We start from the raw sequence: 11682 nt of genomic DNA, 5'->3' as shown, positions 1-11682 counted from the left end.
TTTAGCACCCACAAAAATGGGCCTTTGTTGGCATTTTATACAAGCATCTACTTTATATTTGTATAATAAGTATCCAGGAAATATTTCAAGGGACAGATTCTCTTGAGTCCCGGCACATTGGGGCTATAATTTTTATTCGATATCTCCAAATTTTCACTTGATGTCCAAACAAGCTCAGATTTGTATGCGTAAACACCATAAAACTAAAAACTCTCATCAGTGTCCAAATGGACGTTACCGTTTCAAAATATTCCCATGGTGCTTAATCAGTGTTTACATATTCTATTCCTCGTTGGAGAGCTGCAGTAATGAAGTAATCATTGCCTGGCATTGAACCTTTGGACTTCAATATGTTTATGCAAAGCTAATCTCCTCGTTTTGTTTTATCAGTTATGCCGAGCAAAACATTTCGGATCCGAACTGTCTGCTCAACATTTCCGAGTTTTGTTTTTTTTCTTTCCATGAACCAATTCAATCCCTTTACTTGACTCGATTCAAGCTTGCACATAGATGTGAGTAGTCCCCCCCCCCCCCCCCCCCCCCCTGCAGCTCACTGTCCTCGGGGCCATTTGTTTTCCATCAGCGGAGCAGAACCGAGTCATGCTTGCCGTGAGTCATGTGGGTGGGCGGAGGTCAGCGCCGCATGGGCGTGGCGGCCGCGGGATCCCACCGGCTCTAATGGCTCCTCGCTGGAGAGATAAAGAATGCCTATTGGCTCCAAGTTGCACAAAACGTAAAATGCTCGCAAGTCTTACAAAAAGTGCTTTTTATTCACTAAGAATCAAGCCTTTGTTGACTCCAGGGCGGATCTACTTGTAAGCAAAGACTTTCTTTGTAGAACTGAACACTTTTCAAAAATATGTACAATAGAACGATTATTTAGGTTATTAAAAGTCCTCAAATATCATTTTTTGGGTAGAAATATGTCATTTTTAGCATTTCAGGTTACAAGTTGACACTTTTTTTTTCCTCAGGTTTTGAGCTAATAGTCCAGTGCGGCTTACCTACAGTTTTTTTTCAGCCACTAGGTGGCAATCTCACAGGGAGACAGAAGAAGTTGCTGTTAAAGAATTGATTTTGAGTTTGAACTGCTGTTTTACTCACCACCAGGGTGCACTATAAACCAGTAAACACAATCAGGCATGTTACACTCGTGTTGGTGCAGTATTCTAACAAGTAAAGTTTGTGTTATGTTAAAAATATGTTGGTGCCGCTCTTATTTCCAAACATTCAGACGTGTTTAGACTGTGTTGAAAACATGATAGTTTGTGTGACGAGGCTGTTTGGAAAAACAGTTTCAAGTAAAAACAAAACATTTCGAAACTTCGAAATGTACCTTATCTCTAAATAAGTATCTGATTTTGCAATTTGCAGCTTATAGTCGGGTGTGTAGGTGTTTAATGTAGGTTTTTACTTAAGAATTCCCAAGGCATTAAATATCCCTTGGAACATATTGAAGTTGTATTTTTTTTATATATAAAAATGTGGTAATAGCAAAAGTAACTACACTGTGTAGTCCCATATTTATGAAATTAAAATAAGAATACTTATTATCTCAGAATCAGAATATTATGACGTTTGAAGAAAAAAAAGAGCCTAAAACGAGGTTTGGAAATATTTTCCTTCCTTTTCTACAATGTAAACTTTCGCTATAATTTCATCCGTTTTTTAAGTGCGCAATGGATCTAAGCATGGGGTGTCACTTGTGATTATGCCGTTAAACTGTCACAAGCGAGCCTTTGTGCAAAAAAAACCCTCTCAACATGCATATGTCTTCTTCGTAAATACTGTGTGTGTACTGCATGCGCTAAAGTACAGTACTGCAATACAGTGGCTGCAAACCACCAACTGCACGCCAATTATTGTTCATGCAATGTGCGCAGCAGATGTGATCCAGCTGTAGGATGAGCTTTCTCTGCACACAATCGCCCTCCACACTAATAAAAAGTTCCCACCCCCTCCTCGAAGAAAAAAAAAAAAAAACATTTGGGCAGCAGTTGTGGCCACGGATACGCAGGAGGAGTTTTCACTCACTGTTTTCAAGTTTGCAGACAGACGCGTTCACGTGTCCACTCCGGCTGTGGGACTTTGGAGCTGCGGACTTCTACACCTGCCAAGCGGCGCAGAGGGGCGCGGCCGGGACCGCTGCCCGCAAATCTCCTCTGCGACTAGTCTTGGGCAACAAAAAAGTCACAACAAGGAGTTGAGAGGACTTTTTTTAGGAACATCCCGGGGCTTCTTCACGCACGCTGCCCCCCTCCCCTAAAGGAGCTCCACGCGGACGGGGGGACTTGATTAACTCCGTTGGCTGGAGGTACGAACACAAACACTGGAAATACTTTGAAAAATCACATTTTTACTGCTTTTCCCACCTTCTTGAATGGGAATTAATAAGCACTTCACTGGAAGTTTTCAAGGACTTTCTCTGCTTTTGCTTTGACCTGGAAATGTCTTTTTTTTTTTGCACGTGTTAAAATTAGTCTGTTACCATGAACTGTGGATAATTTTACATGCTCTTTACTGAGCTATTTACATCTATCTAAATATATTCCGGTACTTGACCCCCTTTGACTACTTACCGTGACAGCGACCTCCCTATATGTTATTTATATTTCCAGGTTTTGAGGTGAAGTTAAACAGGCTACTAGGTGAAGTAAAAGGAATTTAGGATGTGGATTCTTTAGAAAGAAAAAGTGCCGGGTCAGCATTGGAGTTGAAAAAAAGGAAAAAACTGTAACAGCGCATGTTTATGGGAAATTGAGGAAATAGGAAAAGTGTTGGATATATTAAATATCCTCAGGGTGTGGCGAGTGGCCTTTTCAGCCTTTGTTGGACGCAATAATGCTGCTTTAGAGCCTTTGTTTGTTCTCTCGGCTATTCATAAAGATTTAAACATGTCTGGCGAGTTAAAATGTGTTAAAAGACAAAAAATTTACAAGATTAGTTCCTGTAAGGAACAAGGGCTTGTGCCCTTTTAAGATCTTGGTTTTATTCCTTTGACATTTGAATTTTACGACATGACACGTGACTTTTTGGGCCCCCAAAATGTATAAACAGTTACCCAGGAGGCTCAGCTTTAATGTATGTTCGCACACTTGAACTCTCTACATCAGTGGTTCTCAAATATGTTTAACAGTAGCGCTTAAAAATTCCTCTGTTTGCCGTGTTTCACCATCTTGTCCAACATTAAAATGCGGAATTATTCTAGTTCTAGCTTTTAAACAAGCTAGCCAAGCTAATTTATGTATTGTTGACATTTCACATGACGTGAAAATCTGAAATGGAGGGAAATTGTTGTTGACGCCTTATATGACGATCCAACTTTTTGAAATACGTGTCATGAAAAGTCCAAGTAAAAAAAAACAAACAAAAAACAATGTGCTTAGAGTTGATCCTTGTGGTACGCCACAGTCCATCTTCTGGAGCAGGGGCGGAGCTACATGGTGGATTGGGTCACCCCTTGTCATTCTAGCCACCCTTTTCAGAAAAAAATTGATATTTGTCATTTTTCTTCCATTTTTACATGTTTTTTTTAGACGCCATGATACCTGCCACATATTATTTCTATGAACTACACAATTGCATTAAAATTGTATACATTTATGTAAAAAATTGATTCCAAATAATTGAGATTCTCATTTGCCATGATTCAGCATCGATATTGATATCTACATAACGTCACCGATTTATTATCGTTTTGTTAAACAGACTAGCCTCGCTGTCAATCAAAAATCAATTCTGAAACCAATCGTCGACCCTAAACTCAAAATCGAATCGTGGGTCAAAGCGTCCCAATCTTATATTTTATTTTATGAAACCCCTCACTGTGTTGTTGTGTTTTGAGGTGTTGTGTCACTCTGGCCGCAAAAAAAAGTTTATTTATTTATTTATTTATTCACCTTTCATTCTAAAACTGAACAAACATTTACCTTTCGGGTCGGTAGTTCACTTTATTGTACTTTAATGACCTTCATATTTTTTTAAATAAGCTGAACGATTTTGTTTCAATGGCATGAAATTTCCCATGAAATCCCGCGTTCCATGCCCATCTCGTGACCTTTGTCCCCCTAAAAGGAAACCCAAGTGAATCTTGTGACGTTCTTGTCCTTCTCATTTGATTATCGTTTTTATGGCCCGATCGCCATTTAACCGAAGCAAAACAAGATTTGGTGCGCATGCACAGTAGCGTGAGTACGGGTCATCCTTGTGCTGTCATCCTGTCAGCAGATAAAATGGGATGGACCAGCTAACGACAGTGGCGGACTACTCGGGAGACTTGGCGGACAAACGGGGTGAGGTTTCTCAAGTCGTCAGGGTGGAATAAGATACAGTGGGACCTCTGGGGACCAAACCAACTGGTCAACCGCAGAGTTGTTTGCATTCAGAAAGCTTTTTTTTTTTTCCTCTCTGGAAATAATGGAAATAGAAATGTTCCGTTCCAAATTGCAACCAGCCGATGTTTGAAGTATTTCTGACGCTTTTACGTTTAGAACATCCGCATTAGGTGAAAATTCACAATAAAGAACACGTAAGAGCATTTTCTTTCATACTTTTTACCCATACTACATCCTAAAAATGCTAAGAGAAAGTCAAACCGACAGGACATAATTTCTTTGTGATTACCGAATTTTGTTTTCGCTCAAATTGAGCAAACAAACAAAAAACAAAATTCTTAAACTCACAGTTAAACTCTTGTCTTATGTTTGAAGACAATTGCTGAAACGAAAATAAGAACTGTGTAGTAATAAACTGGTTATCAAATCCAATTGCGAGTTACTTTAAATTATTAGGCCCATTTTTACCACTACAGCTTGCGTTTAGCTAGCTAGCTAGCTCGCTATACCTTCACCACATTTGCATCTTTTCCTGATGCCACATTTTGTTTTGTTTAGTTATTTTAATTCCCAAATAAGAAATTGATGCCCCAAACGAGTCTGTCACCTTTCTGTTGCTCGAGATGAACTCCAGAAGCCTGTTAGCTCGCAAGCTAGCTGGTGGCTAGCGCGTCTTGTCATGGTGTAACAATTTCGCGATGACCTGCCTAACTTCTATCATTTTTTTGTCAGTACTCAGGCGCAAATAAAAGCCTATAATTGTCTTAAAAATCAACTGTGCGCACTATAATCCGGTGTGCACTGAGTCCCGAAAACCAATTTCAGATGAACCAATCGGAGAACATTACCTAAAACGCCCATTGCATACATTGGAAGCGATAAACCAATCAGAGAACCTTACGTATCACTTACAGTACATACGCTGGGACCGATAAACCAATCAGAGAACATTACGTAATATGTCTTGTACGTACGCTGGCAGCGATAAACCAATCAGAGAACTTTATGTATTTCGAACAGTACGTCCGCTGAGACTGATGAACCAATCATAGAATGCTGTGTAACGCGTGCAGTACATATGCTAGCAGTGATAAACCAATTATAGAACATTACTTATTACATACAATACTTACCCTGAGCCTGATAAACCAATCAGAGTACATTATCAGAGAACATTATGTACAATGTACAGTATATATATTAGGAAAGAAGAGAACATCATATAATACGTGCAGTGTGTACGTTCGGAGCGATAAACCATCAGAGAACATTATAACACGTACTCTGGGAGCAATAAACATGACGTACGTTACCTTTTATTCCCGACCGTATGTTTTAGCACATGCCTTTGAATACAGTGCGCACTATGTGTGGGTTAAGTACGAAGTTAGACCCCATAATCAAGACTGCGCCGAATAATACAGAGCGCCGTGTGGTGTGAAATCCGCAGTATTTTTTTACTCATTGAAAAACGTATCATTTGTATTGTAAATGTAGTAAAACGTGAAATTTCGAGGTTCCACTGTCTCTTATCTTGATTTGACTTGAATAAGGTGTATATCCAGTGAGGAAAATTTTAACCACATGAACATTTTTCCTGATCTTATGTTGCGTTCAAAGACCCCAGCTAACACTGCACAGCTACTGCAGGTTAGAGTTAACTTTCCACACCATTACCATCTTTTCTCGGGCGCTTTTGTCACTCAGGCATGCCTTCTACTTCTCTCAAGTCTCACCTTTCAAATTTCCCCATCTTACCCGCCCCTTCATCTCACATTTAAACCCTCCTGGCCATCTTTGCGCATAGCAGTAGCTTTAATAATCAACATGTGATGAGGTCAAGTCCCGTCTGGTGATAAAACACAAGTGGGCACATAATATCAGAACATACTTTTCTTGATGTGTCACCTCTAAATATAATCAACTCTAGGCGGTTAATCTCTTTTGACGCAAAGAGCCTAAAAGGGGAAAACACATGACAAAGGTGCGAGGAAGCCAAACAAAAAAGCAGAGTTAACAAATGGACGCTCGGGTTGGCGTCTGCAAGGCTTGTTGGCAGCCGAGCCAAAGTGGTTAACGGCTCAAGTATGCTAGCCGTTAGTTTGCAGGCCTGACGACCAAACGGAGAAGTCCATAAAAGTCTGAAACAAGAGGAGGAGGAAGAAAGGGGGAGTCAAGAACAGACAGGCAGGATGACTTAACACATGAGTCCAGCTTTTCCTTGGTATTACTGTCCGTATTATTAATGATCGCATTCAGGAAGGAAATAGTCTACGCACTCGCTGGACATTGAACACGCCTTTGTAAAAGAAATAATGCTGTATTTTATCAACAGAAAATAGATGAATAGATCAACAAAGTTCGGTAGACAGGTAGAATTTTATATGCCAGATAAATTGCTTTGTAGCTAGCTCGTTACTAATAAAGATGTTTTGGTACTAGGTAGGGTATGTAACTTATGAACACAACTGTAAGTAGCAAGTGGAATCGTTAAGAAGCTAACTAGCTAACAGAGATGGTAGCTAGGTAGGGTGCCCCTACTGATATATATGTTTGGATTCTTGATAGGGTTTGTAAATTATTAACACAAGTCAAGTGTAGGTAGGTATATTAATCGTTAAGTAGCTAGCTAGCTACTTACGTAGATGGTAGCTCGGGAGGGGCGGACGCTAGCAAGATAGTTACTAATATAGATGATTAGGTACTAGGTAGGGTATGTAACCTATTAATACAACTGTAGGTAGGTAGATGGATCATTAAGTAGCTCGCTAGCTATATACGTATTAGATGGTAGCTAGGTAGGGGTGGTCACTAGCTAGCTAGACAAATACTAAAATAGATGATTAGGTAATAGGTAGGGTATGTGCTTAGTAGGTAGGTACATGGGTCTTTAAGTAGCCAGCTAGCCAGCTACGTACATAGATGGTAGCTAGGTAGGGGTGGTAGCTAGCTTGCTACTTAACAATCCATCAACCTACCTACCGTTGTGTTAATAAGTCTGGATGATAGATAAGTAGATGGAGATGGATAGAAAACAAAACGCGGACATGCCTTAAACATAAGTGCAGGCTTACATTCCTCCCCTGATATTTTGTGGGAATGTATTTCATGATTTATTGGACAGTTGCAGTTAAGATTTCAAAACAGAACTTTCTGTACATTTTTCCTCACACTGCTGTAACCAAAAAGAAAAATCTAAAACTGGCAAAAGCACTATCTACTGAGATCCAACACAAGAGCTGCATCAAAATTCAGTTTTATAAAGATTTATTTATATGTAGCTTTAAAAAACAGTTTATTTGGATGGATGGATGGATGGATGGATGGATGGATGGATGGATGGATGGAAGATAGATAGATAGATAGATAGATAGATAGATAGATAGATAGATAGATAGATAGATAGATAGATGCTTAGCTAGCTAGCTAGATAATGCTTTGCTAGATAGCATGATAGATAGATAGATAGATAGATGCTTAGCTAGCTAGCTAGATAATGCTTTGCTAGATAGCATGATAGATAGATAGATAGATAGATAGATAGATAGATAGATAGATAGATAGATAGATAGATAGATAGATAGATAGATAGATAGATAGATAGATGCTTAGCTAGCTAGCTAGATAATGCTTTGCTAGCTAGCATGATAGATTGATAGATAGATAGATAGATAGATAGATAGATAGATAGATAGATAGATGCTTAGCTAGCTAGCTAGATAATGCTTTGCTAGATAGCATGATAGATAGATAGATAGATAGATGCTTAGCTAGCTAGCTAGATAATGCTTTGCTAGATAGCATGATAGATAGATAGATAGATAGATAGATAGATAGATAGATAGATAGATAGATAGATGCTTAGCTAGCTAGCTAGATAATGCTTTGCTAGCTAGCATGATAGATAGATAGATAGATAGATAGATAGATAGATAGATAGATAGATAGATAGATAGAACTTGAAAAAACAAAAAAGGACATTTGTGTTTTCCACTGAACATCAACCACAATGTTTATGTCTAAACTTTGTGCACTTAATGTCAAAACTCAATTTTAAGAGGCCACTGAAGGAGTGTAGAAGCACTTTCCCTTAACCTGGAAACTCAAACATTGAGTCAAAAGCAAACAAAAAATGTCACCTTAAATGGCTTGCGCCCAATTAAAAGTACTAAAACAGCTCTCGGCATGTCACTCACTCTAATGGATTTGGGAATAATCATCAGGCACCCCGGGACTCCACAGTTGCTCAAACAGGGATTAGCGTTGATGTAAATGTAAACAAATGTTGCTTTGTATAAAGACCCCCTGTATTATCCACAAGCTAATCATTTTTTGTCCTATTCACTATCAGTTGTGACGGAGTCCCAAACGTCCATCGGCAGACTGACGGCCCTCCCGCCAAGTGAGTGTCTCCGTCCCAACGGTCGCGCTCGCTTTAATTGTTGACGTTAGAGTCAAGGCATGACGCGGTAATTACAAGCGTGCAGCTCGGAGGGAAGTGCACGATGAGTAATGGCAGCTTGCGTGTTTTGCTGTGTGTCTTTTGGTTGCTAGAGGGAACCGGGGGATCCAGTCACAGGAACATGGCCAGCACCAGCGGTGGTGGAGGCGGAGCCTTGGAGAAGAACATCTTAACCCAGAAGAGCAGCACTACTTACTTTACTTCTTGTGAGTTGCCAGTTAGAGCTAAGTGGGAAAAAGTTTAGCTAGATGAAGCATTTTGGCAAAATTACGCACAAAGTATTTTGACCAATTTGGGTCATTTTCTTCCAAATCATTCTGGTAGTTTTTTTTGCCAAGGGATGGCATACTCCTGTTACTGTGATAACTAAGTAGTCGTGCCAGTTTGAACTTTGACATTTTGTCACTCTGGGTGCAATTTCAGCTCCCGAGTGCCTTCTTTCAATGCTTTCCCTGTGATTTAAATTCCATTTGATGTAAAAGATTGGACAAAATACTGCACAAAGATTGTGCATTGAGTTAAACTTGTAATCGGAGGTTGTGAATCTATGAGCACAACTGTACTTTTCAACCTAAAAGTGCCCTGATGAAGCAGATTAAAAAATCTTGTTGCATGTTGGCTTGCGTTAGCTAGCAAAACAATGTGTGCTAGTGTTGTGAAATTGAACTGAGTAACAAAATTCCTTAGCAAATTCATAATACAGTTGTGCTCATAAGTTTCATAGTTTGTAAATCGTGCTCATCAACTTAAGTGCGCTTATGGAAAAAAAATCATGTGACATGTCACATGTTGGCTAGCATTAGCTTGACTTTTACGTGATCAAAAACACACTTTGTCGCTTTGCTAAAGTTGTGAACTGAGTAACAAATGATGCAGAAAAAAATCATAAAGTTGTGTTCATATGTTTCACTGTTCTCACGGTATTCCCCTTAAATTAAAAGTGCCGTGACAAAAAAAAATCGTGTTAAATGTCACACATTTGCTAAAGTTAGCTTGACTTATTAAAATAATGTTTCATAGCTTTGCCAATGCTGTGAACTAACAAAAATGCTAAATAAATTCACAATACAGGTATGCTAATGTTTAATTATGTTTAAGGTATGTATACATGTGAGCACAGCTGTATTTATCAAATTAAAAGTGCTCTGACCGAGAGGAAGAACATTCTTGCGACGTTGTTGCCTAGTGCTAGCTTAACTTTTATTTATTCATTTATTTTATTTCTTACTATATTTTTACTGCCTTATATTGTATTATTATGAGTATTATTTACATTTGTATTATTTTATACGTATATATATTTTTTTAATATTTTATTTATTATCTTTAGACTTTGCTAGCAAAACGCAAAACAAATTTAAAGTTGTACTCACAATACAATAGTCCTAGTTATAAAAATTTGGGGATTGAGTACCAGGATAATGTGTTATCAAAAAAATTGAGGTCACATGTCCTTTAGCATTCCTTCTAATGGCCACCTCCATGTCCCCGCAGCCTCCGTGGGCGTGAGCAGCGGTAGCTACAGCTCGTCCTCGGGCGTCTACCTTGGAGGAGATTCCATCGGAGTAGGCGAGGGCGCCGGTGGCTACCTGGACGGCGAGGGCTACGGCAGCGGCGGCGGCGGAGGAGGAGCAAGCGGCTATCACGTCACCTCGGTGACTAAAGTCAGCTCGTCGGGCGGCGGCAAGAGAACGCAAGCCGCCTCCTCCGCCGCCTCCTCGGACAGGAAGCACGCGGGCTCCAGCCGCTCCGGAGGTTACGAGGGTAAACGAGTGGAAGCGACGGGGGCACGTGAGGACACTGTTGATACTTGTCCTGCCCTATTGTGTCTTGCAGGGAGTTCCAGTGCTAATTCCTCCCCGGAATTTTTCCGCAAAGACTATGGAATTTATTGTAAGTGACTCTGACAACCTCAAAGCTTCTAAGCTCAATAGCAAACTTGAGAAATTCCCAAAGGAAATCATGAAAATATATCACTGCAAGTGGAAAAACGGACTCCCGCCATATAGTTTTTGGAATTGCTCAAAATATAAAAATTAAGCAAATTAAAAAAAAAAAAGATTTTGGTAGTCACGAAAAAAACACATTACAAGAGAGAAGCACACAAGAAAAAAAGCAAACAAGAAAAAAAGACGCAAAGAAAAATGACACAGACAAGAAAAAAGACGCTAACCAGAAAAGAAGACACAAGAAAAAGGATGTAAACAAGACAAAAGATGCAAATAAGAAAAAAGAAACAAGCAAGAAAAAAGATGCAGGCGTCCCTCTTTGCTTTTTTTCTTGCGTGCATCCTTTTTCGATTTGCTTCTTCTTTCTTGCGTGTGTCCTTTTTCTTGTTTGCGTTTTTTCCTAGTTTTCTTCTTTTTCTTGTTTGCGTGCTTTTTCTTGTTTGCTTCTTTTTTCTTGTGTGTCCCTTTTCTTGTTTGCATCCTTTTTCTTGTTTGCTTCTTTTTTGTTGTATGCATCTATTTTCTTGTTTGCTTCTTTTTTGTTGTATGCATCTATTTTCTTGGTTGCGTCTTTTTTTCCTGTTTGCTTCCTTCTTCTTCGTTGCGCCCTTTTTCTTGTTTGCATATTTTTCCTTGTTTGCGTCCTTGTTTGTTTTTTTATTCATGTTCGCTACTTTTTTTCTTGCATGTGTCCTTTTCCTTGTTTGTGTCTTTTTTCTCGTTTGCTTCTTTTGTCATTTGTTGAAATTCTTGGATTTTTAATAAAGAAACTAAAACATGAATAAATATGTATAAACTAACCAATTTCAAGTAGGGAAAAAGCCAGAATAATGCATAAAAATAGAGAATATTTTTTATTTAAATAAAAAAGACAGGTAGATTTCTAATGTAGTAGTTGTTAGAAAAAAAAACTGTATAAAATGCACCAAAATGTAGC

The 11682-nt window shown here is 39.0% G+C and overlaps 1 protein-coding gene and 1 long non-coding RNA gene across 2 annotated transcripts in view; one reads left to right on the top strand and one right to left on the bottom strand.

Moving 5' to 3' along the window:
* Positions 1 to 556: 556 nt before the first annotated feature.
* Positions 557 to 10542, bottom strand: LOC148419894 (uncharacterized). The gene is made up of 3 exons (XR_015866476.1): positions 10341 to 10542; positions 2035 to 2173; positions 557 to 689 (listed from the first exon to the last, which is right to left on the bottom strand). It is a non-coding gene; the product is annotated as an uncharacterized LOC148419894 (long non-coding RNA).
* Positions 4238 to 11682, top strand: part of col17a1b (collagen, type XVII, alpha 1b) — a 26131-nt gene continuing 18686 nt past the window's right edge. The window contains exons 1-5 of the mRNA XM_088422194.1: positions 4238 to 4292; positions 8686 to 8736; positions 8889 to 9002; positions 10291 to 10560; positions 10633 to 10689. Coding sequence (XP_088278320.1) covers positions 4238 to 4292; positions 8686 to 8736; positions 8889 to 9002; positions 10291 to 10560; positions 10633 to 10689 — 547 coding nt within the window. The remainder of the gene's footprint in view (positions 4293 to 8685; positions 8737 to 8888; positions 9003 to 10290; positions 10561 to 10632; positions 10690 to 11682) is intronic.

This window comes from Hippichthys cyanospilos, chromosome 8 (assembly GCF_059441005.1).
Source record: "Hippichthys cyanospilos isolate Australia breed blue-spotted pipefish chromosome 8, RoL_Hcya_1.0, whole genome shotgun sequence".
Taxonomy (NCBI): Eukaryota; Metazoa; Chordata; class Actinopteri; order Syngnathiformes; family Syngnathidae; genus Hippichthys; species Hippichthys cyanospilos.
Note: the sequence above shows the minus strand (reverse complement) of the source record. Positions and strands in the feature narration are given on the sequence as shown.